The 26,682-nt window shown below is 69.1% G+C and overlaps 4 protein-coding genes across 4 annotated transcripts; 2 read left to right on the top strand and 2 right to left on the bottom strand.

Annotated features, from left to right (window-relative positions):
• Nucleotides 1–121: 121 nt before the first annotated feature.
• On the bottom strand, nt 122–6,923 carry LOC135318366 (uncharacterized; the record flags this gene model as incomplete). The annotated part of the gene is made up of 6 exons (XM_064475583.1): nt 122–750; nt 1,586–1,767; nt 2,669–2,844; nt 3,732–3,835; nt 4,591–4,755; nt 6,731–6,923. Coding segments are annotated over 6 exons (1,359 nt in total), but the record flags the coding sequence as incomplete, so codon positions are not given.
• A 207-nt stretch (nt 6,924–7,130) lies between these two features.
• Nucleotides 7,131–10,736, top strand: PIP4P1 (phosphatidylinositol-4,5-bisphosphate 4-phosphatase 1). The gene is made up of 7 exons (XM_064475585.1): nt 7,131–7,191; nt 7,826–8,010; nt 8,250–8,356; nt 9,021–9,126; nt 9,642–9,694; nt 9,784–9,874; nt 10,474–10,736. The coding sequence occupies exons 1-7, from the start codon at nt 7,134–7,136 to the stop codon at nt 10,615–10,617; spliced, it is 744 nt and encodes a 247-aa protein (XP_064331655.1). The 5' UTR covers nt 7,131–7,133; the 3' UTR covers nt 10,618–10,736.
• A 1,868-nt stretch (nt 10,737–12,604) lies between these two features.
• APEX1 (apurinic/apyrimidinic endodeoxyribonuclease 1) lies at nt 12,605–18,579 on the bottom strand. Its single transcript, XM_064475589.1, has 5 exons — nt 18,444–18,579; nt 17,711–17,845; nt 16,799–16,959; nt 15,183–15,375; nt 12,605–13,600 (listed from the first exon to the last, which is right to left on the bottom strand). Exons 2-5 carry the CDS (start codon nt 17,763–17,765, stop codon nt 13,086–13,088), a joined length of 924 nt encoding a protein of 307 aa, XP_064331659.1. The 5' UTR covers nt 17,766–17,845; nt 18,444–18,579; the 3' UTR covers nt 12,605–13,085.
• Nucleotides 18,580–18,631: 52 nt separating this feature from the next.
• On the top strand, nt 18,632–24,946 carry OSGEP (O-sialoglycoprotein endopeptidase). Its single transcript, XM_064475578.1, has 11 exons — nt 18,632–18,849; nt 19,496–19,615; nt 20,127–20,302; nt 20,952–21,047; nt 21,164–21,213; nt 21,883–21,961; nt 22,232–22,297; nt 23,177–23,267; nt 23,924–23,999; nt 24,367–24,465; nt 24,829–24,946. The coding sequence occupies exons 1-11, from the start codon at nt 18,735–18,737 to the stop codon at nt 24,866–24,868; spliced, it is 1,008 nt and encodes a 335-aa protein (XP_064331648.1). The 5' UTR covers nt 18,632–18,734; the 3' UTR covers nt 24,869–24,946.
• Nucleotides 24,947–26,682: the final 1,736 nt, after the last annotated feature.

Raw genomic sequence — 26,682 nt, 5'->3', positions numbered from 1 at the left:
GGCTCGACGCGGGGAGGGGGGCGGGGCCAGCCGGGATTGGCTGGGGCCGACACGGGACGGACACGGGATGGACATGGGATCGACACGCGATTGACACGGGATCAACATGGGATGGACACGGGATCGACATGTGATTGACATGGGACTGACACGGGATCGACACAGGACCGGTGTGGGACAGACACGCGATCGACACAGGACGGACACGGGATCAACATGCGATTGACATGCGATTGACATGTGATTGACACGGGATCAACATGGGACCAGCGTGGGATGGACACACGGGATCGACACGGGATCGACACGGGATGGACACGGGATGGACACGCGATCGATGCAGGACCGGCGCGGGACAGAGAGGGGACGTAGGCGGGACCGAGACGCCCCGCCCCCGCGAGACCCCGCCCCGCGAGGCCCCGCCCCGCGCCCCGCCCCCTCGGCGTGCCCCAGGCGTGCCCCAGGCGTGCCCCAGGCGTGCCCTAGGCGTGCGGGGGCTCGGGGCGGGCCAGGCGCGGGGCCAGGGCCGCCAGGAGGGTCCGCAGGTGCCGCGCCCCGGCCTGGGCGGCCGCCAGCACCTCCTCGTGCCCGGGGGGGGGCGCCCGCCCCTCCCCCCCCTCCCCCTCTGCCCCTCCCCCTCCTCGTCCTCGTCCTCGTCGTCCCCCGGCGCCGCGTTGGTGATGAGCGACAGCCCCAGCACGCGCAGCCCGCAGTGACGCGCCGCCGCCGCCTCCGCCACCGTGCTCATGCCTGCGGGGCCGCCGCGCGCTCAGGGCACGCGGGGACCCCCTCCCCCCCTCCCCCCCCCCGCCCGGGGTCTGCGGGCGGCTCCGGGGGGCCTGAGGGAGCCCCACGGACACTCTGGGAGTCCCTAGCGTGCCCCTAGCGTGCCCGAAGCGTGTTTCCCCTCTCTTCCCACGTTCTTAGCATGATCCATATATAAAAGCCTGGCTCACCCTGCCCTTAACACCCCTACTTTGCCCTTAGCGTGTCCTTAGTGTGTCCTTAGCGTGTCCTTAGCGTGTCCCTAGCGTGTCCCTAACACGCCCTTAGCCTGTCCCAAGCACGTCCGTGGTGTGTCTCCCCTCTCTTCCCATGTTCTTAGCGTGTTCTCTCTATGTAACCCTGATTCACCCGCCTTAAACACAGCCAATTCGCCCTTAGCATGTCCTTAGCGTGTTCTTAGCGTGTCCTGTTTCCCCCTCTTCCCATGTTCTTAGCGTGTTCTATATATAAAAGCCTGATTCACCCCCTTAACACCCCCAGTCTGCCCTTAGCATGTCCTAAGCATGTCTCACCTCTCTTCCCATGTCCTTAGCATGTTCTTAGCATGTCCTGGACCCGTTTCCCCTCTCTTCCCATGTTCTTACCGTGTTCTGCGCGTACAACTCAGATCCACCCCCCTTAACACCCCCAGCTTGCCCTTAGCATGTCCTAAAGCATGCCCTAAGCGTGTCCTTAGCGTGTCCTAAGCATGTTCTTAGCATGTTTACCCCCTTTTGGAGCCGTTTTGGGGCAGCCCAAGCCCCGGGGGGGGCTCGGGGGTCCCCGGGGGGTCCCAAAGGGGGGGGGGGGGGGTACTCACCGACGGCGTCAGCCCCCAGGCGCCGCAGGAGGCGGCACTCGGCCCCCGTCTCGTAGCTGGGCCCGCCGACGCCACAGTAGACGCCGGGGCGGGCGTGGAGCTCGGGGGGGGCCAGGGCCAGGGCCAGGCGGCGCAGCCCCGCGTCGTAGGCGCCCGCCATGGCCGGGAAGCGGGGCCCGAACCTGGGGGGCACGGGGGGCACGGGGGGGTGGGGGTCAGATATGGGGGTTGGGGGTCGGATATAGGGGGTTTAGGGTCGGATATGGGGGGTTTAGGGTCGGATGCGGAGGGTTTGGGGCCGGATATGGGGGGTTTGGGGTCAGATGTGGGGGGTTGGGGTCGGATATGGGGGGTTTGGGGCCGGATATGGGGGGTTTGGGGTCAGATGTGGGGGGTTGGGGTCGGATACGGGGGGTTTAGGGTCGGATATGGGGGGTTTGGGGCCGGATATGGGGGTTTGGGGTCGGATATGGGGGTTTGGGGACGGATATGGGGGGTTTGGGGTCAGATGTGGGGGGTTTGGGGTCGGATGTGGAGGGTTTGGGGACGGATATGGGGGGTTTGGGGTCAGATATGGAGGGTTTGGGGACGGATATGGGGGGTTTGGGGTCGGATGTGGGAGGTTGGAGTCAGATGTGAGGGGTTTGGGGTCAGATATGGGGGGGTTGGGGTTGGATACGGGGGGGTTGGGGTCAGATATGGGGGGTTGGGGTCAGATACGGGGGGTTTGGGGTCAGATATAGGGGGGTCGGGGGTCGGATATGGGGGGTTGGGGTCGGATATGGGGGGTTGGGGGTTGGATATGGGGGGTTGGGGTCAGATACGGGGGGTTTGGGGTCAGATATGGGGGTTTGGTGGGTCCCGGGGGGGGTTGGGGGTCCCGGGGGGGGGTTTGGGGGGTCCCATGGCAGGTTTGGGGGTCCCGGGGGGGGGTCGGGGGTCCCGGCGGGGGGTTGTTGGGGGGTCCCGGGGGGGGGGTCGGGGGGTCCCGGGGCGGGGTTTGGGGGGTCCCAGGGCAGGGTTTGGGGGGTCCCGGGGCGGGGTTGGGGGTCCCGGGGCGGGGTCGGGGGTCCCGGCGCCGACCTGTCGTCGTTGGGCCCGGCGAGGGGGCTGCGGCCGGCCAGGCCGGGCAGGTCGATGTGGTCACGGATGACGAGGAGGTGGCCGGGCCCCAGCGCGGGCCGGAGGCTGCCGGCGGCGTTGGTCAGCACCAGCGTGTGGGCGCCCGCCAGCGCCAGCGTCCGCACCGGCACCACCACCTGCGGGGGAGCCTGGCTGGGGGGCGGCCGGGGGGTGGGGGGGGGGGGTGGGGGGTGGGGGGTGGGGTGGGGGTGGGGGGGTGGGGGTGGGCTGGGTGGGGGGCTTCCCTGGCAACCAAGATGGCCGCCCTAACAATTAACATGGCCGCCCTAGCAACCAAGATGGCTGCCCTGACAACCAAGATGGCCGCCCTAACAACAAACATGGCCGCCCTAGCAACTAAGATGGCTTCCCTGGCAACCAAGATGGCCGCCCTAACAACTAACATGGCCGCCCTAGCAACCAAGATGGCTTCCCTGGCAACCAAGATGGCCGCCCTAACAACTAACATGGCCGCCCTAGCAACCAAGATGGCTTCCCTGACAACCAAGATGGCCGCCCTAACAACTAACATGGCCGCCCTAGCAACCAAGATGGCTTCCCTGACAACCAAGATGGTCGCCTTAGCAACCAAAATGGCTTCCCTGACAACCAAGATGGCTTCCCTGACAACCAACACGGCCGCCGTAGCAACCAAGATGGCCACCCTAGCAACCAAGATGGCTTCCCTGGCAACCAAGATGGCTACCCTGGCAACCAAGACAGCCCAATGGGGGGGTGGGGGCAGGGCTTTAAAGGGGTGGCCCCAAGTTCAGGGCGGGGGAAGGGGCGGAGCCACTTGGGGGAGGGGCTTGGGGGGAGAGATGGGGAGGAGTTTGGGGGCGGGGCCCACATATCTGGGGCGGGGACCAACACTTGGGGGGCAGAGGGTGACATATCGGGGGCGGGGCGCCCAGCTAGGCGCCGGGGACTGGGATCTATGGGGCGGGCGCCTCCCCCGCGGGCCGGGGGGGGGTGGTGGGGCTGCGCTGTGGGTCGTGCCCCACATGTGTGGGGCGGGGGGTACCTGGGCGGGGCTGTAGCCCTCGTAGAGGTGGAAGCGGCCCTGCAGGACGGCGCAGGGGGCGTCGCCCAGGTGCCCCACAACCAGCTGCCCCGCGTGGCCCTGCACTGCACGGGGAGCGGGGGTCACCCCACAACTGCCCCCTGCCCCATAAGTGCCCCCCAAGTATCCCCCAGACCCCCAAGTGCCCCCCACGAGCCCCCCAAATGCCCCCAAAGTGCACCCCCACCAGAGTCCCAGCCCCCCAAGCGCCCCCCAAATGCCCCCCAGATCCCCAAGTGCCCCCAAGTGTCCCCAAAAGCCCAAGTGCCCCCCACCTCAGCCTCCCAAGAGCCCCCCAAATGCCCCCAAAGTGCCCCCCAGCCCAGTCCCAGCCCAAGTCCCCCCCAAGTGTCCCCAAATGCCCCCCAAGAGCCCTCCAGACCCCCAAGTACCCCCAAAATGCCCCCAAATGCCCCCCAAGCGCCCCCAAATGCCCCTCCAGGCCCCCAAGTGCCCCCCAAGTGTCCCAAGTGTCCCCAAGTGCCCCCCAAATGCCCCAAATGCCTCCCAAGAGCCCCCCAAGTGCCCCCAAATGCCCCCCCATACCCCCGTGACCCCCAAGTGCCCCCCAAGTATCCCCAATAGCCCCCCAAATGGCCCCAAGCGCCCCCCCAAATGGCCCCCCAGATGCCCATGTGCCCCCCAAGTGCCCCCAAATGCCTCCCAAGAGCACCCCAAGTGCCCCCCAAGCGTCCCCAAAAGCCCCCCCAGACCCCCAAGTGCCTCCCAAGTGTCCCCAGGCGCCTCCCAAATGCCCCCCAAGCGCCCCCCAAATGCCCCCCAGCCCCCCCCCCCAGCCCCCCAAGCGCCCCCCCGCTACCGGTGCTGCGGGGGAAGTGGGGGATCTCGGCGTAGGGGAAGGTGCGGGGGTCCCGCAGCTCCTGGGCCAGCGCCCCCAGCCCCGACCCACAGACCAGGGCGACGCGGGGGGGGGGAGGGCACCCGCGCCCGCAGCCAGGCCGCCGCCTCCGCGCACGCCTCGTAGCTGCGCCCACGGACGGACGGACGGACACGTCAGCCGTGGGGTGCCGAGACCCGGGGGGGCACCCACGGGGGGTCCCGGCCCCATAGAGCAACCCATGGGGGGCTCCCGGCACCCACAGAGGGACCCACGGGGGCTCCCGGCATCCACAGAGGGACCCACGGGGGCACCCAGCACCCACAGAGGGACCCACGGGGGCTCCCGGCACCCACAGAGGGACCCACGGGGGGTCCCGGCCCCATAGAGCGACCCACGGGGGCACCCAGCACCCTCAGAGGGACCCAGGGGGGCTCCCGGCACCCACAGAGGGACCCAGGGGGGCTCCCGGCATCCACAGAGGGACCCACGGGGGGCTCCCAGCACCCACAGAGGGACCCACGGGGGGCACCCAGCACCCTCAGAGGGACCCAGGGGGGCACCCAGCACCCACAGAGGGACCCACGGGGGCTCCCGGCACCCACAGAGGGACCCACGGGGGGCTCCCGGCGCCCACAGAGGGACCCACGGGGGCACCCAGCACCCACAGAGGGACCCAGGGGGGCTCCCGGCGCCCACAGAGGGACCCACGGGGGCACCCAGCACCCTCAGAGGGACCCAGGGGGGCTCCCGGCACCCACAGAGGGACCCAGGGGGGCACCCAGCACCCACAGAGACACCCAGGGGGGCTCCCGGCACCCACAGAGGGACCCACGGGGGGCTCCCGGCGCCCACAGAGGGACCCACGGGGGCACCCAGCACCCACAGAGGGACCCACGGGGGCTCCCGGCACCCACAGAGGGACCCACGGGGGCACCCAGCACCCACAGAGGGACCCACGGGGGCACCCAGCACCCTCAGAGGGACCCAGGGGGGCTCCCGGCACCCACAGAGGGACCCAGGGGGGCACCCAGCACCCACAGAGACACCCAGGGGGGCTCCCGGCACCCACAGAGGGACCCACGGTGGGGCTCCCGGTGCCCACAGAGGGACCCAGGGGGGCACCCAGCACCCACAGAGGGACCCAGGGGGGCTCCCGGCACCCACAGAGGGACCCACGGTGGGGCTCCCGGTGCCCACAGAGGGACCCAGGGGGGCTCCCGGCGCCCACAGAGGGACCCACGGGGGCACCCAGCACCCACAGAGGGACCCAGGGGGGCACCCAGCACCCACAGAGGGACCCACGGGGGCACCCAGCACCCACAGAGGGACCCACGGGGGCTCCCGGCGCCCACAGAGGGACCCAGGGGGGCTCCCGGCACCCACAGAGGGACCCAGGGGGGCTCCCTGCACCCACAGAGGGACCCACGGTGGGGCTCCCGGTGCCCACAGAGGGACCCAGGGGGGCACCCAGCACCCACAGAGGGACCCAGGGGGGCACCCAGCACCCACAGAGGGACCCAGGGGGGTCCCGGCACCCCCAGAGGGACCCAGGGGGGCTCCCGGCGCCCACAGAGGGACCCACGGGGGGCTCCCGGCGCCCACAGAGGGACCCACGGGGGCACCCAGCGCCCACAGAGGGACCCGGGGGGGGGAGGGGAGCACCCCGACCCCCCCGCCCCTCCCCCACCCCCCCCGACCTTTGACCCCCGCGTGGCCGCGGCCCGGAGCCAGGCGGACTTGGGACGGGAAGGGGGGGAGGGGCGGCCCCACCCCCCACCTCTCCCCCTCCCCCACCCGCGCTGGGGGTGCGGGGGGGGGGTGGGGGGGGTGGGGGATGGGCAGGACCCCGGATGCCGGACCCCCCACCCAAAAGGAGACCCGGGCCCTCCCCCACCTCCCCGGGGGGTCGCATCCCCCCCTCCCCCCCCGGGTGGGCGTGGCCGCGCCCTCCCGCTCCCATTGGCCGCCGTGGGGGGAGGTGGGGGGGGGGAGGCCCGGCAGCGCCCTCCCATTGGCTGGGAGCCCCTGAGGTCACGCCGCGGGAGGGGGGGGGGGGGAAGGGGGGGCGCTGCCCCCTCCCCTCCCCCACCCCCCCAGGACCCCCCCTCCCCCCACCCACCTGCCCTCCATGTCGCCGCCGCTCTGCGCCGCCCCTCCCCCCGCCCGCCGCTTATGGCCGCGCGCCTGACGTCACGGCGCCGCCCCCGGCCCCGCCCCGCCCCCGCCCCGCCCCCCTGACACCGCCGCTCCCGGCGGCCCAATCGCAGCGCGGCCGGCGGCGCGTTGCCGTGGCAACGCGGAAGTGGAGCGGGGGGGGGGCGTGGAGCGCGGGGCGGGGCGGGAACCGGAAGCGTCGCGCGAGCGCCGCGGGCCAATGGGAAGGGAGTGGGCGGGGCGCGGCGGTCGCCCGGCAACGCGCGGGGCGGTTGAGAGGAAGGGCGTTGGGGGCGGGGGGGGGGAGGGGTTGTGTCACGTGCTCCCGGCTGGCCAATGGGCGGAGAGGGGCGGGGCCCGGGGGTGTCATGGCGGACGGGGAGCGATCGCCGCTGCTGGCGGGGCCGGGGGGGGCCGGGCCGGGGGGTGAGCGGGGGCGGGGCCTGTGGGGGGCGGGGTTGTGGGGGGCGGGGCCTGCGGGGGGCGGGGCCAGGGCTCTGGGGAGCGGGAGGGGCGGGGCATGAGCGGGAAGGGGCGGGGTCTCGGCAATGGGGCGGGTCCTCCGGGAAGGCGTGGGTGATCGCAGGGGCGGAGTTTCGGAGGGGCGGGGTTTCAGGTGCCGAGGAGGTGGGGCATCGGTGTGGGGGCGGGGTTTTGGGTCACGGGGAGGGGCCTCGGGGCCTGTAAGCAGGGCGGGGCCTGAGGTGGTGGGGCGGGGCCTCATGGAGTGGGGCGGGGCTTGAGCGAGTAGGGGGCGGGGTTTAGGGACATGGGGCGGGGCCTCGGGATGGGGCTTTCAGGGCAGGGTGGGGCTTAGAGAAAGGGGCGGGGCCTGGAGGGTGGGGCAGTTGGAAGGGCGGGGCTTGGTGGAAGGGGCGGGGCCTGAAGGGGCAGGGAGCCTTGGGGGGTGGGGCTTTAAGGTGGTGGGCGGGGCCTTGGGGAGGGCAGGGGGCTGTGGGGCGGGGCCTGTGGGGAGGTGGGATCGGGTGGGCGGGGCTTAGCGGAGGGGCGTGGTTACTGCTCAGCCCTGCCCCCCCCTTCCCTCCCCCTCCCTTGCCAGGCGCCGGGGGGGCGGGCCCGCCGGCTGTCCTACCGGGAGAAGCCCCGCCCCCTTACTCCCCATTGGGCAGCCCGGAGGGGGGGGCGGGGCCGGCGGTCACGTGCCGCGTGTGCCAGCGGCCAATCAGCGTCGAGGGGAAAACCCACCAGCACGTGGTGAAGTGCGGGGGCTGCGGGGAGGCCACGGTGAGCGGCGGGGCCTGGGGGCGGGGCCTCGGATGGGCGGGGCCTCAGAGGGGCGGGGCGGGGCCACTGGAGGGCGGGGCCTCGGGGGGGGACGTGGCTTAAAGGGCAGGTGGAAGGTGGGGGGGAAGGCGTCGGGCGGGGCAGAAGGGGGCGGGCCGAGGGGAGGGCGGGGCTGCGGGGGCAGGGCGTGGCAGGGGCGTGGCGCCAGGCTCCTCCCCCCCATTCCCGGCCCCGCCCAGCCCATCCGCACGGCCCCTGGCGGGAAGAAGTACGTGCGGTGCCCCTGCAACTGCCTGCTGGTGTGTCGGGCCGCCGCCCAGCGCATCGCCTGCCCCCGCCCGTACTGGTCAGACTGGGGGCGCCGGGGGGGTCTGGGAGGGGTCTGGGGGTGCTGGGAGGGGTCTGGCGGTGCTGGGAGGGGTCTGGGGGCGCTGGGAGGGGGGCTGGGGGCGCCAGGAGGGTCTGGGAGGGGGTCTGGGGGTGCTGGGAGGGGTCTGGGGGCGCTGGGAGGGGGTCTGGGGGTGCTGGGAGGGGGTCTGGCGGTGCCGGGAGGGTCTGGGAGGGGCTCTGGGGGCACTGGGAGGGGGGCTGGGGGCGCCGGGGGGGGAGCTGGGGGTGCCGGGAGGGGTCTGGCGGTGCCGGGAGGGTCTGGGGGTGCTGGGAGGGGTCTGGCGGTGCCGGGAGGGTCTGGGAGGGGCTCTGGGGGCACTGGGAGGGGTCTGCGGGCACCAGGAGGGGCTCTGGGGGCACTGGGAGGGGAGCTGGGGGAGCTGGGAGGGGGTCTGGGGCGCCGGGAGGGGGGCTGGGGGTGCCAGGAGGGGCTCTGGGGGCACTGGGAGGGGGCCTGGGGGTGCTGGGAGGGGGCTGGGGGCGTTGGGAGGGGGGCACTGGGAGGCACCGGGAGGGGGGCTGGGGGTGCTGGGAGCACTGGGGGGCTCCCAGCGGGGCGCGGGGGGGAAGGGCGCCCCGGAACCCCCCCCCGCTCCCAGTATAACCCAGTTCCCTCCCAGTAAGCGCATCATCAACCTGGGCCCGGTGCAGGCGGGAGCCCCCAGCCCTGACCCGCCCCCCGGGGGCGTCCGCGTGGCCTGTGGGCACTGCGGGGGGCCCTTCCTGGTGAGCCCCGCCCACAAGGGAGGCCCCGCCCCCCGGGTGGCCCCGCCCCCAGGGCTGGGCCCCGCCCCCAGGGCTGGGCCCCACCTCCCAAGGCCGGGCCCTGCCCCCGCAAGTGGGTCCTGCCCCCCAAGTGTGGCCCCAACCCCCAAGTGTGGCCCCGCCCCCAAGGGTGGCCCCGCCCCAAATGTGGCCCCGCCCCCAAGGCTTGGCCCCGCCCCCAGGCCTGCGCCCTGCCCCCAAGGGTGGCCCCGCCCCCAAGGGTGGCCCCGCCCCCAAAGGTGGCCCCGCCCTGTAAGTGTGGGTCCTGCCCCCCAAGGGTGAGCCCCGCCCCCAAGAGTGTCCCCTCCCCAAGGGTGGCCCCGCCCCCACGTGTGGGCCCCGCCCCATAAATGTGGGTCCCCCCGCCCCCGGTATGTGGGTCCCGCCCCCTGCCTATGGGTGCCCACCCCCATAGGTGGGTCCCTGCCCGATGAGCGTGGCTCCCCGCCCCCTCTGACCCCGCCCCCTCCCCGCAGTGGGCGGAGCTCACCGACCGCACCCTGGCCCGCTGCCCCCACTGCCGCAAGGTGTAAGTGCCGCCGGGGCCCCGCCCCCTTTGGCCGGGTGGGGTGGGTGGGGCCGAGCCCCGCCCTGACCCCGCCCCCGCTCCCGGCCCAGGTCCGCCATTGGCCGCCGGTTTCCGCGGCGACGCTGCCTCTGCTGCCTCCTGCTGGCGCTGCTATTGGCCGGGGCCGCCGCCGGGCTGGCTGTGAGTGGGCGGGGCGGCGGGGGGGCGGGGCTTCAGCAGGGCGGAGGGTTGGGGTGGGCGGGGCCTCGTGTAGGAGTTGCCCCAGAGGGGTGGCGCCCCACCAGGGCGGGCCTCGAGTGGGTGTTGTCTCGAGTGGGTGTGGCCCCTGGGGGTGGAGTGTCACCAGGGTGGGGCTTGAGTGGGTGTGGCCTTAGGTGGGCGTGGCCCGAAGGGGTGGAGCTTCACAGGGCGGGGCTTGAGTGGGCGGGTCATCGGGAGGGTGTGGGCTCGGGTGTGGCCTTTGGTGGGCATGGTCCCTGGGGGCGGAGCTTCACAGGGCGGGGCTTGAGTGGGCCGGTCATCGGATGGGTGTGGCCCCGGGTGGGCGTGGGCCCTTCGAGACGCGGCTTTAAGAGGGTGGGGGCTCAAGGGGGTGTGGCCTCGGGGTGTGGCCCCAGGGGGCGGAGCCCTGACAGGTGGGGCTCGAGTGGGCGGGGCCTCAAGGGGGGGCGTGGCCGGGGAGAGGGAACCAGGGTTGACACCCACATCTGGGGTCAGGGGTGGGGGCGGGGCCCCCCCGGGCGCCCCTCCCCCCCCGCCGACTCCGCCCCTCCCCCCAGGTGGGGACGTGGGGCCCCGCCCGGCGCATCCGCGCCCTCCACGCGGGCTGGGCCCTGCTGGGGGCGGGGGCAGGGGCGTGTCTGCTGCGGGCGGCCTATTGGGGCTGCGTCCGCGTCAGCCAGCCCCTCCCCCCCCGCGCCTGACCCCGCCCCCCGACACGCCCCGCCCCACCCCGGGCCCACCATTGGCCGACAGCGCAGGGGCGTGGGCGAACGACGCTTGTGCCACGCCTGGATGACGTCACTGCCCGCTTCGGACACGCCCCCCCGCCACGTAGGTCACGTGATGCCCCTGACCCGCCTCGGGGTGGAGCCACGTGACCCGGGGGGGCGGAGCCACGCCTGCAGGGTGAGGTCATCGCTTGGCGGGCGTGGCATCGGGATGCCCGGCCGCGCCTGTGACGTCACCGGTGACGCCCGAGCAGCCATCTTGGGTCTCTTGGGCGCGGTGGCCATCTTGGATCGACCCCCCAGGGCGGCGGCCATCTTGGATTGACCCCCACCCCTGCACGGCAGCCATCTTAGATCATCTCTGGCGCGGCCGCCATCTTGGTTGCCACCCCCACCCCCACCCCTTTCCCAGCATGCGCCTGGCCCCGCCCTCACTGTACATAGGCCCCGCCCCCCCGTGTATATAGAGCTATTTAATGGCCCCTCCCCCAAATATTGGGGGGGGAGGGGCAGGAATGTAAATAAAGCCCCGGGTCCCCTATGGGGGGGGGAGGGGCCCCCCCGACACCGACACGATTCAACGAGAGTTTTTATTCGTCCCCTGGGCAGGGGGTAAAAATATAGGGGGTGGGGGTGGGGTTCCCTGAGGGTGTGGCCGGGCCCTATGGGGGCTATAGGGGCTCGTGGGGGGTGGGGGAGGGGTCTCCAGGGCTTGGGCGGGGCTAAAGGGGGTGGGGGGCTCTATAGGGGGTGAGCGGGGTCCAGGGGAGGGGCCTATGGGGCAGGGGATCTATAGGGGGAGACGGGGCGGGGTCTCAAAGGGGGGGTGGGGCCACCTCTAGCGGCGCTCCCCTAGGGGTGGGGCTTCGGGGCGGGGCTCAACGAGGCCCTCGAGACAGCGATGATGTCACACGGCCCCGGCCAACGGGGCGGCAGCTGCCCAACGGGGTCAGCGGGAGGGCGGTGAGGTCAGCAGGGCCGCGCCCAGGCCGCGATGACGTCATCGGAACCGGACTCACGGGCCTTTAGAGCCAATGTAGGGCCAAGAAAAGGTCGATGAGGTCATCGAGATGCCAGAGTGGCCACGATGACCTCACCCAAACCCCATTTTGGGGCAATTTGGGTGGGTTTATGGCCAAGTAGAGGTTGACGAGGTCATCGAGATGCCAGAGTGGCCACGATGACCTCACCCAAACCCGATTTTGGGGCAATTTGGGTGGATTTATGGCCAAGTAGAGGTTGACGAGGTCATCGAGATGCCAGAGTGGCCACGATGACCTCACCCAGAGCCAATTTTGGGGCAATTTGGGGGGGTTTATGGCCAAGTAGGGGTTGATGAGGTCATCAAGACACTTCTGGGACCGTTCTGACCTCAGCTAGACCAAATTTTGGGGCAATTTGGGTTGATTCACGGCCAAGTAGAGGTTGACAAGGTCATCAAGACCCTCCTGGGAGTGTTCTAACCTCACCCAAACTCGATTTTGGGGCATTTAAAGTCAATTTATGGCCAAGTAGAGGTTGACGAGGTCATCGAGATGCCAGAGTGACCACGATGACCTCACCCAAACCCGATTTTGGGGCATTTAAAGTCAATTTATGGCCAAGTAGAGGTTGACGAGGTCATCGAGATGCCAGAGTGGCCACGATGACCCCACCCAGAGCCAATTTTGGGGCAATTTGGGTGGGTTTATGGCCAAGTAGGGGTTGACGAGTTCATGGAGATGCCAGAGTGACCACGATGACCTCACCCAAACCCGATTTTGGGGCAATTTGGGTGGATTTATGGCCAAGTAGAGGTTGACGAGGTCATCGAGATGCCAGAGTGACCACGATGACCTCACCCAAACCCGATTTTGGGGCAATTTGGGTGGATTTATGGCCAAGTAGAGGTTGACGAGGTCATCGAGATGCCAGAGTGGCCACGATGACCCCACCCAGAGCCAATTTTGGGGCAATTTGGGTGGGTTTATGGCCAAGTAGGGGTTGATGAGGTCATCAAGACACTTCTGGGACCGTTCTGACCTCAGCTAGACCAAATTTTGGGGCAATTTGGGTTGATTCATGGCCAAGTAGAGGTTGACAAGGTCATCAAGACCCTCCTGGGAATGTTCTAACCTCACCCAAACCCGATTTTGGGGCAATTTGGGTGGATTTATGGCCAAGTAGAGGTTGACGAGGTCATCGAGATGCCAGAGTGACCACGATGACCTCACCCAAACCCCATTTTGGGGCAATTTGGGTGGATTTATGGCCAAGTAGAGGTTGACGAGGTCATCGAGATGCCAGAGTGACCACGATGACCTCACCCAAACCCCATTTTGGGGCAATTTGGGTGGATTTATGGCCAAGTAGAGGTTGACGAGGTCATCGAGATGCCAGAGTGACCACGATGACCTCACCCAAACCCGATTTTGGGGCAATTTGGGTGGATTGACGGCGGGCTATAGGGCGAGGTAGAGGGTGATGGGGCAGTGGTCGCTGCCCAGGACGCGGGAGCGGATCTTGCTGTCGCAGAGGGCTCCTTCCAGGCGCCGCGAGATGACGAAGTAGTCGAGGCGCCAGCCGACGTTGCGCTCGCGGGCGCCCCCCAGGTAGGTCCAGAAGGTGTAGGCGTGGGGGAGGGCGGGGTAGAGATGGCGGAAGGTGTCGAGGAAGCCGGCGTCGAGGAGTTCGCCGAAGCCCTGCCGCTCCTCGGGGGTGAAGCCGGCCGTGCGGCGGTTGGCGCGGGGGTGCCGCAGGTCGAGCTCGCCGTGGGCGACGTTGAGGTCGCCGCCGAGGGCGACGGGCTTGCGGGCGTCCAGGCGGGCGAGGAAGGCGCGGAAGGCGGCGTCCCAGCGGCGGCGGTACTCCAGCCGCACCAGCCCCCGCCCGGCGTTGGGGACGTAGGCCGCCACCACGAAGAGAGCCGGGAACTCGGCCGTCACCACCCGGCCTTCGCGGTCGTGCTCTTCCTCGCCTGCGCCCGGGGGGGCGGGGGGGGGAAAGGGGGTGGGGGAGGGGGGAGGGGTGGGGAGGGGGGATGGGTGTGGGAGGGGGGATGGGTGGGAGAGGGGGCAATGGGGAGGGGTGGGGAAAGGGGATGGGGAGGGGGGAATGGGGAGGGGAAATGGGTGGGGGAGGGGGGAACGGGTGGGGGAGGGGGGAATGGGGAGGGGTGGGGAAAGGGGATGGGGGAGGGGGGAATGGGGAGGGGAAATGGGTGGGGGAGGGGAGAATTTGTTGGGGAGGGGCAATGGGGAGGGGGGAATGGGGGGGGAGAAAGGGGAGGGGTGGGGAAAGGGGTTGGGGGAGGGGGGAGGGGTGGGGAGGGGGGATGGGTGGGAGAGGGGGCAATGGGGAGAGGTGGGGAAAGGGGATGGGGAGGGGGGAATGGGGAGGGGAAATGGGTGGAGGAGGGGAGAATGGGGAGGGGGATGGGGCGATGGGGAGGGGAAATGGGGGGAGAAAGGGGAGGGGTGGAGAAATGGGTGGGGGAGGGGGAATGGGGAGGGGGATGGGGGGATGGGTGGGGGAGGGGGAAATGGGGATGGGAAATGGGGGGGAGAAAGGGGAGGGGTGGGGAAAGGGGTTGGGGGAGGGGGGAGGGGTGGGGAGGGGGGATGGGTGTGGGAGGGGGGAATGGGTGGGAGAGGGGGCAATGGGGAGGGGGATGGGGGGATGGGTGGGGGAGGGGGGAAATGGGGAGGGGCAATAGGTGGGGGGGAGAATTGGTTGGGGAGGGGGAATGGGGTGGGGGGGGAATGGGTGGAGGAGGGGGGAGATAGGGAGGGGAAGGGGTGCGGGGGGGGGAATGGTGGGGGAGGGGGGAATGGGGAGGGGAAATGGGGGGGAGAAAGGGGAGGGGTGGGGAAAGGGGTTGGGGGAGGGGGGGATGGGGAGGGGAAATGGGTGGGGGAGGGGGGAATGGGGAGGGGGATGGGGGGATGGGTGGGGGAGGGGGGAATGGGGAGGGGGATGGGGGGATGGGTGGGGGAGGGGGAAATGGGGATGGGAAATGGGGGGGAGAAAGGGGAGGGGTGGGGAAAGGGGTTGGGGGAGGGGGGGATGGGGAGGGGAAAGGGGTGAGGGAGGGGGGAATGGGGAGGGGGATGGGGGATGGGTGGGGGAGGGGGAAATGGGGAGGGGGGAATGGGTGGAGGAGGGGGGAGATGGGGAGGGGAAGGGGTGCGGGGGGGGGGATGGTGGGGGAGGGGAAACGAGGGAGAAATTGGAGTCAATTGAAGAAATGGAGAGCAACTGGGGGCAACTGGCGTCAATTTCCTCCATTTTGGGCTCATTATTGACGGATTTGGGTCTTTCAAGGCGAAACTTGACCCCAGGGACTCACCTGGGGGTCCCAGGAGGCACTTGGGGGTCCCGGGATGAACTTGGGGTTCCCGCGGGGGGGTTATTGGGGGTCCCCAGAGCTAATTTTGGGGCACTTTCCCTCCTTTTTAGGCCCATTATTGACCTTTTCGGGCCCTTTCAGGACGCGTTGGGTCCCGGGGGGTCCCGTGGGGGTCCCGGGGGGTGGGTCGCGGGGCGGGGGAGGGGCTCACCGATGCCGTAGGTGACGCTGAGGGGCTCGTGGCGGGCCAGCAGCCCCACGCCGCTGTAGCCGGGGCGGCCCTCGGCACTGGCCCAGAACTGGTGGGGGAGGCCGGGGAGGGCGCGGACCTCGGGGGGCACGGCCGACCCCCCACACTTGGTCTCCTGCAGGCAGAGGACGTCGGGGGCCTCCTCCTGCACCCACTGCGGGGAGAGAGACGGGCGCTGGGCACCCCGACGGCCCCCCGGGGGGGCTGGCGTCCCGTGGGGGGGGCTGGGGTCCCGGGGGGGGCGGTGGGGAGGCCCCCAGGGGGTGTCGGGGTGCTGGAGGGGGGGTATCGGGGTCCCATTTGGGGGTATCGGGGTCCCATTGGGGGGTATCAGGGTCCCACAGGGGAGGTATCGGGGTCCCACAAGGGTATCGGGGTCCCATGGGGGGGGTATCGGGGTCCCACAGGGGTATCGGGGTCCCATTGGGGGGGTATCGGGGTCCCTTTGGGGGGGGTATCGGGGTCCCACAGGGGAGGTATCGGGGTCCCACAGGGGTATCAGGGTCCCATGGGGGGGGTATCGGGGTCCCTTTGGGGGGGGTATCGGGGTCCCACAGGGGAGGTATCGGGGTCCCACAGGGGTATCAGGGTCCCATGGGGGGGATATTGGGGTCCCTTTGGGGGGGGTATCGGGGTCCCATGGGGGGGGGTATCGGGGTCCCACAGGGGAGGTATCGGGGTCCCACAGGGGTATCAGGGTCCCATGGGGGGGGTATCGGGGTCCCACAGGGGAGGTATCGGGGTCCCACAGGGGTATCAGGGTCCCATGGGGGGGATATTGGGGTCCCTTTGGGGGGGGTATCGCGGTCCCATGGGGGGGGGTATCGGGGTCCCACAGGGGAGGTATCGGGGTCCCACAGGGGTATCAGGGTCCCATGGGGGTGGTATCGGGGTCCCTTTGGGGGGGGTATCGGGGTCCCACAGGGGAGGTATCGGGGTCCCACAGGGGTATCAGGGTCCCATGGGGGGGATATTGGGGTCCCTTTGGGGGGGGTATCGGGGTCCCATGGGGGGGGGTATCGGGGTCCCACAGGGGTATCGGGGTCCCTTTGGGGGACATTGGGGTCCCTTTGGGGGGGTATTGGGGTCCCTTTGGGAGACATTGGGGTCCCTTTGAGGGGGTATCGGGGTCCCATTGGGGGGGTATCGGGTTCCCACAGGGATATTGGGGTGCCTTTGGGGGGTCTCAGGGTCCCCCCGGGACAGACACTGGGGTCCCCCCGCTTTGTCCCTCCCCCCCCATATATTGGGGTCCCCCCCAAGGATATTGGGGCCTCCCCGGCGATATCGGGGTGTGTCCCCCCAGTGTGGGGCCCCCCACAGTTTACACCCCACCCCCGTGCTTGGACCCCACCTCCCCAGTTTAAGCCCCGCCCCCATGTTTGGGCCCCGCCCCCGATGATTTTGGGGTCCCCCCATAATATCAACCACGCCCCCAAATATTAGGGTCCGCTCCCAGTTTGAGACCCCTCCTTCCAGTCTGGGCCCCGCCCCTGCATTTGAGCCCCACCCCCCCATTCAAGCCCCGCCCCCCGGGCTTTGGGGACCCCCCCGGGGGTGTCGGGGTCCCCCCGTACCTGGAGCCCCCCCTTGCGCACCCAGGCCCGGAGCCCGTCCACGTTCCAGGAGCTCAACTTGAGGGTGAAGCGCTGCCCGCCCGGCCCCGCCTCCCGCGTGGGCGGGTCCTCGTAGATGGGCGTGGGCGAGACACGCCCCGCCTTCGGGGGGCGCCGCCCTGCTGCGGGGGGGTGTTACTGGGGGTGCTGGGGGGCACTGGGGGGGACTGGGGGGCGCTGGGTGGGCTCTGGGGGGCGCTGGGGGGCGTTGGGGGGCACTGGGGGGCACTAGGGGGGCGCTGGGGGGCACTAGGGGGGCGCTGGGGGGGCACTGGGGGGTGCTGGGGGGCACTGGGGGGGCGCTGGGGGGGCACTGGGGGCACACTGGGGGGCGCTAGGGGGGTGCTGGGGGGCACTGGGGGGGCGCTGGGGGGGCGCTGGGGGGCACTGGGGGATACTGGGTGGCGCTGAGGGGCACTGGGGGGGGATACTGGGGGGCAGTAGGGGGGGGCACTGGGGGATACTGGGGGGCACTGGGGGGCACTGGGGGATACTGGGGGGGACTGAGGGGGCACTAGGGGGGCACTGGGGGTGCGCTGAGGGGGCACTAGGTGGGTGCTGGGGGGGCACTAGGGGGGCACTGGGGGGGCACTGGGGGGCACTAGGGGGTGCTGGAGGGCAGTGGGGGGCAGTAGGGGGGCATTGGGGGGCATTGGGGGGCGCTGGGGGGCACTGGGGGGCAGTAGGGAGGCACTGGGGGATACTGGGGGGGCACTGGGGGGCAGTGGCGGTCAGTGGGGGGCACTGGGGGATACTGGGGGGGCGCTGGGGGGCAGTAGGGGGGCACTGGGGGATACTGGGGGGGCGCTGAGGGGCAGTAGGGGGGCGCTGGGGGGGCACTGGGGGGCACTGGGAGCCCCCGCACAGACTCACCCGGCTCCTGCCCGGCGTCGCCCTCGGCCGCCTCCTTCTTACTGCGCTTGGGCATCGCCGCAGGCCCCGCCCCCGGCTCCGACCACGCCCCCGCCGAGCGCTGGCTCCGCCCACTCGGGGTATCCGGCTCCGCCCCTGCGAAAGGGGAGACCGGCCTCAGTGCAGGCCCCGCCCCCCCGCCCGCAGCCAATCAGAGCGAGACCGCCCCGCTGGAAACCCGCCTCCGCCAAGGATCGGCCAATCAGGGATGATACCCCTCCCCCCCACCGCCCATCGGCCAATCAGCGCGGGGCTTCGCTCGAATCCGCCAATCGGCGCCTGCCCGATGCACGTGGAAGCCAATGAGCGCCCTCCGGGCCCCAAACCGGAGCCAATCAGAGCCCGCCGGGCCCAAACCGGGTCCAATCAGCGCCCGCGGGTCCCAAACCGGAGCCAATCAGAGCCCGCCGGGCCCAAACCGGGGCCAATCGGCGCCCGCCGGGCCCCAAACTGGAGCCAATCAGAGCCCGCCGTGCCCAAGCCGGGGCCAATCAGCGCCCGCGGGTCCCAAACCGGAGCCAATCAGCGCACGCCGGGGCTCAAACCGGGGCCAATCAGCGCCCCCGTTACCCCCGTCCCGCGGCAGCCAATCAGAGCCCGCCTCCCGCGCACCGCCGCCCCCCCCCCCCCCCCGGCCAATCGCCCCCCCCGCGCTCAAACCCCACCCCCCGCAGCCAATCAGCGCCCGCCGTACCTTTGGCACCGCCCAATCGGCGCCTCCCGGTGTCCGGCCGGGACCAATCAGAGGCGGCGGCGGCAGCGCGCGCTCGGGGGGCTCCGCGTGCGGGGCGAGGGCGGGACAGGAAGCGGAAGCGTCGTTGCGTCACGGGAGAGGGCGGGGCGCCTGCGCGGGCGCGTCACTTCCGGCGCGCGGCGGCGGCGAGTGACGCCATCGGTCGGCGCCGGCACGTGGCGGCGGCGGCGGGAGCGGCGGGAGCGGCGGGAGCGGGCGGCGGTGACGCGGAGCTGACGTCAGGGTGACGCCATGCCGACGGTGCTGGGGCTGGAGGGCTCCGCCAATAAGGTGGGGGCGGGGGTGGTGCGGGATGGCGTCATCCTCAGCAACCGCCGCGCCACCTACGTCACGCCGCCCGGGCACGGTGAGGCGCCTGACGTCACTGACCCTCCCCCCTCCCCCCCTCCCCCCGCGGACCCTCCCCCCGCCGACGTCAATAGATCCCCCCGTGACGTCAGCCTCCCCGTGACACCCCCCCGCTCGCGCCCCCTCCCCCCCCGCAGTGTCACCTACCCCGGGACCCTCCCCCATGACGTCACTCCTCCCCGAACCCCGCCCCCCCCGCCCCGCCTCCGTGATGTCACCCCGCCTGCTGGCCCACCCCCCCCACTGTCATGACGTCACACCCCCGCAACATCCCCTCCACCGGGAGGCCACGCCCCCGGTGATGCACTGGTGCCCTGGAGAGCCACCTCCCCGTGACATCACTCCTCCCCCCACCCTCCTGTGACGTCACTCCCCATGGGAACCACCCCCATGATGTCAGCTCCCCCTGTGACATCACTTCCTCTTCAGGCCCCTCGCCACCATGACGTCACTCACCCTAGGGCCGCCTGGTGACATCACCCCCCCCCAGTGACATCATCCCCCTCCCCAGGCCCCCCCCTGTGATTTCGCTCCCCCCGGGAAACGCCCCTCCCCTGATGACATCACAGCCCCCGTGATGTCATTCCCTTCCCGCCCCCATGACGTCATCGTGACCCCTGACCCCGCCCTCTCCCCCCCCCCAGGCTTCGCCCCCGGCCCGACGGGGCGGCACCACCGGGGGGTGCTGCTGGGGCTGGTGAGCGACGCCCTGGCCGACGCCCGGCTCCGCCCGCGCGACATCGACGCCGTCGCCTTCACCAGAGGTGACGCCCCGGCCCCGCCCCTTCCCCGGCCCCGCCCCGGTCCCGCCTGCCGCCTCGGCCCCCTCCCTGGCTTCAGGGAGGCGTGGCCAAGGCGTGGCCACCCCAGGCCCCGCCCACCACCGTGGCCCCTCCCCACCCCTGCAGGAGGGACCCGTGTGGGTCACGTGTCCTTAGCGTGTCCTTAGCGTGTTCATCCCAAATCCCTACATGGGACCCGCCCGGGCCCCGGCGGCCATCTTGGCCCCACCCCCACCCCCATAGGACCCTCCTGGGAGGCGTGGGGGTCGCGTGGGGGTCGCGTGGGGGTCGCGTGTGGGTCGCGTGTCCTTAGCGTGTCCGTCACACATCCCTACACGGGCCCCACCCCGGGCCCCGGCGGCCATCTTGGCCCCACCCCTCCACCCCCGCCGGAGCCCCCCTGGGGAGGCACATGGGGTGGGGAGAGGTGGGGGGAAGCGGGCGTGGCAGGGGCGTGTCCCCGGGCTTAGCGTGGGGGCGGGGCGGGGCGCAGGGCCCGGCATGGGGGCGCCGCTGGCGGTGGTGGCGGCGGGGGCGCGGACGCTGGCGCAGGAGTGGGGGCGGCCGCTGCTGGGCGTCAACCACTGCGTGGGGCACATCGAGATGGGGCGGCTCCTCGGCCACGCCCGTGACCCCGTCGTCCTCTACGTCAGCGGCGGCAACACGCAGGTGCGCGCCCCGCCCGCGCCCCGCCCTGCCCCGCCCTGCCCCGCCCCCGCGGAACCGAGGGGAGGGGTGGTTAAGCTGGGACGGGGGAGGTGGGTGGGGGTTCTGATTGGTTCGGGCGGCTCGTGACGTCACGCGGTGGGGTGGTGCCTGTGCAGTGCCCCGCCCCGCTGTGCCACGCCCTGCCCCGCCCCGCCCCACCCCCGTCACACCCCCGTGGAGCTGAGGGTGGGGTGGTTAAGCTGAGATGGGGGGTTCTGATTGGCTCGGGCGGCTCGTGATGTCACGTGGTGGGGTGGTGCCCGCACGATGCCCCGCCCCACCTTGCCCCGCCCTGACACGCCCCTGTCACACCCCCATGGATCCTGGGCGGGGGGAGGGGGCGGTTAAGATGGGACAGGGGGTTCTGATTGGCTCGGGCAGCTCGTGATGTCACACGGTGGGGCGGCGCCCGCACAACACCCCGCCCTGCCCCGCCCCACCCCGCCCCACCCCAACCCGTGACACTGCCCCAAACTCAGGGGGTGGGGGGAGGTGGGGGGGGCGGGGGAAGGGGAGGGGGTGGCTGTCGGCCGCGGGGCCGCCGGGCGGGGTCGGGCGAGGTCACGTGACGTCCCGCGAGGTCACGTGACGTCCCGCGGGGGCGGGGCAGGTGCTGGCCTTCTCGCGGCGCCGTTACCGGATCCTGGGCGAGACCCTGGACGTGGCCGTCGGGAACTGCCTCGACCGCTTGGCCCGGCTCCTGCAGGTGGGGGAGGGGCGGGGCAGCCCCCCCTCCCCCACCCCCCACGTGTCGGGGTTCCGCCCCCGGGGGGGGGAGGGGCGCCCCGTAACCCCCCCTCCCCCCCCCCCCCCCCCCCCCAGCTCTCCAATGACCCCAGCCCCGGCTACAACATCGAGCAGCTGGCGAAGAGGTGAGGGGGGGCGGCCCCAAAACCCCCGAGATTTGCCCCAAAATCCTGATATTGGTCCCAAAATCCCGATATTGGCCCCAAAACCCCCGAGATTTGCCCCAAAACCCCCGAGATTTGCCCCAAAATCCCCGATTTTGGCCCAAAATGCCCGATATTGGTCCCAAAATCCCCGAGATTTGCCCCAAACCCCCACCATTCACCCCCAAACGCTGACAGCCCCGCCCCTCCCTAGCCCCGCCCCTCCCTAGCGGCACCCCCAACAGCCCCACCCCCAGCAGCCCCGCCTCTCCCTAGCCCCGCCCCTCCCCCACCCTGCCTCCCCAATAACCCCGACCCCCACACTAGCCCCGCCCCCAACAGCCCCCACCCATCATTAGCCCCGCCCCTCCCCCCTCCCCTCAGTAGCCCCGCCCACACTAGCCCCCAACCCCTAACACCCCCCTGCCCCACCATTGGCTCCGCCCCCTCCCCGGCCCCACCCCCTCATTAGCCCCCAACAGCCCCACCCCCACACTAGCCCCGCCCCCCCACACCCACCCCAGCATTAACCACGCCCCCTCATTAGCCCCGCCCCCCACGCCCTCCACCCCGTCATTAGCCCGGGCCCTGCCCCGCCATCCACTCGCCCCGCCCCCTCACCGGCCCCGCCCCCTCTGGCCCCGCCCCCAGGGGCCGGCGCCTGCTGGAGCTGCCCTACGGGGTGAAGGGACTCGACGTCTCCTTCGCGGGGCTGCTCTCGCGCCTCCAGGTGCGGGGGGGCGGGGCCTCCGGGGGGGGCGGGGCCTGGGGGGCGGGGCCTCGGGGGGGAGGGGCCGGTGGGCGGGGCCTCGGGGGGGAGGGGCACTGGCAACCCGGGCTGGGGGGGAGGGCGACTGGGAAGGAGGGGGGTGTGTGAACACCAGTGGGGCGGGGCAACCGGTGGGGGCGGGGCAACCGGTGGAGGGGGCGGGGCGAGCGGTGTGGGGGAGGGGCAGCGGGGGGGAGGGGCGGGGCACCCACGGCCGCCCCTCCCCCGCAGGCGCTGGCCCCCAAAGTGCTGGGGGGGGGGGAGGCGACGCCCGAGGACCTCTGCTTCTCCCTGCAGGTGGGCGGGGCCTCGGGGGGGCGGGGCCTTCGGGGGGCGGTGCCTCGGGGGGGCGGGGCCTGGGGCTCGGCAGGGGTTTGGGGTGGGTTGAAGGGGTTTTGGGGCGATTAATGGTTTTTATTCAGGATATTAATGAGGTTCTGGGGGTTATTAATGGGATTTGGGGCTAATAATGGCATTTTTGGGGTGGTTTGAAGGGGGTTTGGGGTCTATTAGGGGGGTTCAGGGTCTAATAATGAGGTTTTAGGTAGTTATTAGCGGGATTTGGGCTAATAATCGGCTTTTTGGGGTGATTTGAAGGGGGTTTGTGTCTATTAATGAGTTTTGGTGCGTTATTAATGGGTTTGGGGCTAATAATGAGGTTTTTGGGGTGATATTAAAGGGTTTTGGGCTCCGTTAATGAGATTTTTGGCCTAATAAGGAGATTTTGGGGTTATTAATGGGGGCCGGGGGCTTACGATGGGCTTTTTGGGGTGGGTTTGAGGGATTTTGGGTCTATTAATACAGTTCTGAGGGCTAATAATGGGCTTTTGGGGCTAATAACGGTGTTTTTGGGGTGACTTGAAGGGGGTTTGGGTCTATTAATGAGTTTCTGGGGGTTATTAATGGGGTTTGGGGCTAATAATGAGGTTTTTGGGGTGAGCTTAAGGGTTTTTGGTGTCTATTAGTGGGGTTTTGGGGCCTAAAAATGGGGGTTTTGGGGTGATTTGATGGGTTTTGGGGTCACTAACGGGCTCCGGGGGCTCTTTTGGGGCCGATTGTTGGGGGGGAGGGTGGGGGGAGGGGGGGGTCACGTGACCCCGCACGGGGGGTCAGGTGACCCCGGGGCGGGGCAGGGTGTGGCCTGACGAAGGGGCGTGGCCTGGCGGGGCGCGGCAGGAGACGGCCTTCGCGATGCTGACGGAGGTGTCGGAGCGGGCGCTGGCCCTGACGCGGGCCCCCCACCTCCTGCTCGTGGGGGGCGTGGCCTGTGCGTGGGGACACGCCCCCAGGGCGGGGCCACACAACCGCGGGGGGCGGGGCGCGGGGGGCCCCCGGGGGGGGGGGCTGGGACCCATGGGTATGGGGTGGGGCACAGGGGGACAGGCCCTGGGGCGGGGCCCACATCCATGGGCGGGGGCTACATCTGTGGGGTGGGGCCCACATATATGGGGCGGGGTCCAAATCCATGGGGCGGGGCCTACCTCCAGGGGCCGGGCCCAAATCCGTGGGGTGGTGCCCAAATCCGTGGGGCGGGGCCCAAACTATGGGTGGGGCTTACATCAGTGGGTGGGGCCCACATATATGGGGTGGGGCCCAAATCCGTGGGGTGGGGCCCACATCCATGGGTGGGGCCTACATCCGTGGGGCGGGGCCCAAACCATGGGTGGGGCCTACATTGGTGGGGCGGGGCCCACATATATGGGGCAGGGCCCAAACCATGGATGGGGCCTACATCAGTGGGGCGTGGCCCAAATCTGTGGGGCAGAGCCCAAATCCATGGGCGTGGCCCAAATCTGTGGGGCAGAGCCCAAATCCATGGGGCGGGGCCCAAAGCCGTGGGGTGGGGCCCACATCTATGGGGCAGCGGGGGGGACTGACCCGGGCATCTGGCCCCTCCCCCACCCCCTCCCCCCCCCCCCCCAGGTAACCGCCGCCTCCAGGAGATGCTCCATACCATGTGCAGCGCCCGTGGGGCCCAACTCTGCCCCATAGATGAGAGGTGTGGGGCCGGGACCCACATATATGGGGCTGGGACACACATCTATGGGGTGGGACCCACACATATGGCGCTGGGACCCACATCTGTGGGGCTGGAAACATATCTGTGGAGCAGGGACGCATATCTATGGGGCGGGACACACACCTATGAGGCTGGGACCCACATCTATGGGGCGGGACCCATATCTATGGGACTGGGACCCACACCTATTGGGCTGGGACACACATCTATGCGGTGGGACTCACATCTATGGAGCTGGGACCCGCACCTATGGGGCTGGGAGCCACACCTATGGGGCGGGACACACACCTATGGGGTGGGACCCACATCTATGGGGCAGGACCCACATGCCCCGGCCGCCCCCCAGGTACTGCGTGGACAACGGGGCAATGATCGCTCAGGCCGGCTGGGAGATGCTGAGGGCGGGGCAAGTGACGGAGCTCGCCCAATCAGGGATCACCCAGAGGTGAGGTGGGGACGTGGGGGGCCGGGACCCACACGTGTGGGGCTGGGAGTCACATCTGTGTGGCTGGGACCCACATGTATGGGGCTGGGAGTCACATCTGTGGGGCTGGGACCCACACGTGTGGGGCTGGGACCCACATCTATGGGGCGGGACCCACACGTATGGGGCTGGGACCCACATCTATGGGGGTGCGACACACACATATGGGGCTGGGACACACACCTATGGGGCTGGGACACGTATGGGGCTGGAACCCACATCTATGGGGTGGGACCCACATCTATGGGGCAGGAATACACCTCTATGGGGCGGGGCCTCTGTCTGTGGGGTGGGGCGCCGTGACCTCTGACCTTTCGCCCCCAGGTACCGGACAGACGAGGTGGAGGTCACCTGGAGGGACTGATCTGGCCACGCCCCTTTCCCGAGGCCACGCCCACCATGGGCCGAAGCCACGCCCACACCATTAAAGACTCCTCACCCCCACGCCTTGGCTCCGCCTCCTTATAGCTACGGGGGGGTGGGATGCCTGGGTGCCCCCTGCCCCATAGATGTGGGTCCTGGGGGGGTGGGGGGTTCTGGGAGGGGTTTGAGGGGGATTTGGGAGGAAATTTGGGGGATTTGGAGGGAATTAGATGGGTTTCGGGGAAAATTTGGGCATTTTGGGGAAAATGTGGGGGATTTGGGGGGGAATTTGAGACAGATTTGAGAGGTTTTGGTGAAAATTTATGGGATTTTAGTAAACTTGCTGAATTTTTTGGTGATTGGGGGAGTTTGGGGGAATTTGGAGGGGATTTGGGGGATTTTTGGGGAATTTTGAAAGACTTGGGGAATTCAAGGGGAATTTGACAGATTTGGGGGTGGATTTGGGAGCAATTTGGGCAAATTTGGGGGAATTTGAGGGATTTGGGAATATTGGGGTCATTTCTAAGCAAATTTGGTGGGTTTGGTGAAAATTTATGGGGTTTTCAGAAAAATCTGGTGGATTTGGGGCGAATTTGGCGCGGATTCGGGGGCTTTTGTGATTTTGGGGACATTTGAAAGATTCGGGGATTTGTGGGGAATTTGACAGATTTGGGGGTGGATTTGGGGGGATTTGAGGGATTTGGGGGATTTGGGTGATTTTGAAGAAGATTTGAGGAGTTTTGGTGAAAATTTATTGGATTTGTGAGTAATTTGGTGGATTTGGGGATGATTCGGGGAGTTTTGGGGAAATTTCAAGTATTTGGGGTATTCTGGAGACATCTGAAAGATTCAGAGATTCTGATGGAATTTGATGGATTTGGGGGCATTTGGGGAAAATTTGGGGGAATTTCTGGGAAATTTGGGGGATTCTGATGGATTTTGAGGCAAATTTGGGGGCTTTTGGTGAAAAACTACTGGATTTCTGGGCGAATTCAGTGGATTTGGGGCAGGAATTTGCGGGATTTAAGGGCAGTTTGGGGGCTTTTGGGGGGAATTTGGGGAAAGGGGATTTTGAGGCAAATTTGGGGAGATTTTGATTCGGGGGCAGATTTGGGGACAATTTGAGGCAAATTTGGGGGCATTTGAGGGATTTGCAGCAATTTGAGGGATTTCAGGGCAATTTAGGCAAATTTGATGCCGTTTAGGGGAAATTTGGGGGATTTTTGAGGGATTTTGAGAGGCTGTGGTGGATTTTGAGGCAAAATTTGCGGCTTTTGGTTAAAAGCTACAGGATTTGGGGGTAAATTCAGTGGGTTTAGGGGGATTTGAGGGATTTCGGGCAATTTGGGAGCTTTTTGAGGTGATTTGGGGTATTTGGGGAAGGGGTTTGAGGTGAATTGGGGAATTTGGGGGGAAATTTGGGGGATTTTAGGGCAATTTGGGCAAATTTGGTGCAATTTGGGGGAAATTTGGGGGATTCTGAGGGGATCTGAGGGATTTTCAGGGGGGATGTGGTGGATTTTGGGGCAAATTTCGGGACTTTTTAGTGAAAAACCACGGGATTTTGGGGTAAAATAGTTGGATTTGGGGGAGAATTGGGGGGGTTCGGGGGCAATTTGGGTGATTTTTGTGGGAGTTTGGGGAAATGTGGGAGTTTGGGGGGGACTTATATGTTATTGGGGGTTAATTCCGGGGTATTTTGAGGTAATTTCGGGGTGTTTTGGGGCAATTCCGGGGGTTTTGGCGGGAAACCGCCCCCCCGGCTCGCCTTCCAAACCCCGCCCCCTCATTTACATAACCCCGCCTCCGCCCCAC

This window comes from Phalacrocorax carbo, chromosome 29, assembly GCF_963921805.1.
Source record: "Phalacrocorax carbo chromosome 29, bPhaCar2.1, whole genome shotgun sequence".
Classification (NCBI taxonomy): domain Eukaryota; kingdom Metazoa; phylum Chordata; class Aves; order Suliformes; family Phalacrocoracidae; genus Phalacrocorax; species Phalacrocorax carbo.
This window is presented reverse-complemented; position numbering and strand designations above follow the sequence as displayed.

Coding starts and splice junctions, on each gene's coding strand:
- PIP4P1 (XM_064475585.1), top strand. CDS start 7,134: ATGGCGGACGGGGAGCGATCGCCGCTGCTGGCGGGGCCGGGGGGGGCC. Junction 8,357..9,020: donor GCCTGCCCCCGCCCGTACTG/GTCAGACTGGGG, acceptor GTTCCCTCCCAG/TAAGCGCATCATCAACCTGG. Junction 9,127..9,641: donor ACTGCGGGGGGCCCTTCCTG/GTGAGCCCCGCC, acceptor CCCTCCCCGCAG/TGGGCGGAGCTCACCGACCG.
- APEX1 (XM_064475589.1), bottom strand. CDS start 17,765: ATGCCCAAGCGCAGTAAGAAGGAGGCGGCCGAGGGCGACGCCGGGCAG. Junction 16,960..17,710: donor CGACGCCGGGCAGGAGCCGG/GTGAGTCTGTGC, acceptor ACCCCCCCGCAG/CAGGGCGGCGCCCCCCGAAG. Junction 15,376..16,798: donor TGCGCAAGGGGGGGCTCCAG/GTACGGGGGGAC, acceptor CTCTCCCCGCAG/TGGGTGCAGGAGGAGGCCCC.
- OSGEP (XM_064475578.1), top strand. CDS start 18,735: ATGCCGACGGTGCTGGGGCTGGAGGGCTCCGCCAATAAGGTGGGGGCG. Junction 22,298..23,176: donor ACCTCTGCTTCTCCCTGCAG/GTGGGCGGGGCC, acceptor GGGGCGCGGCAG/GAGACGGCCTTCGCGATGCT. Junction 24,000..24,366: donor CTCTGCCCCATAGATGAGAG/GTGTGGGGCCGG, acceptor GCCGCCCCCCAG/GTACTGCGTGGACAACGGGG.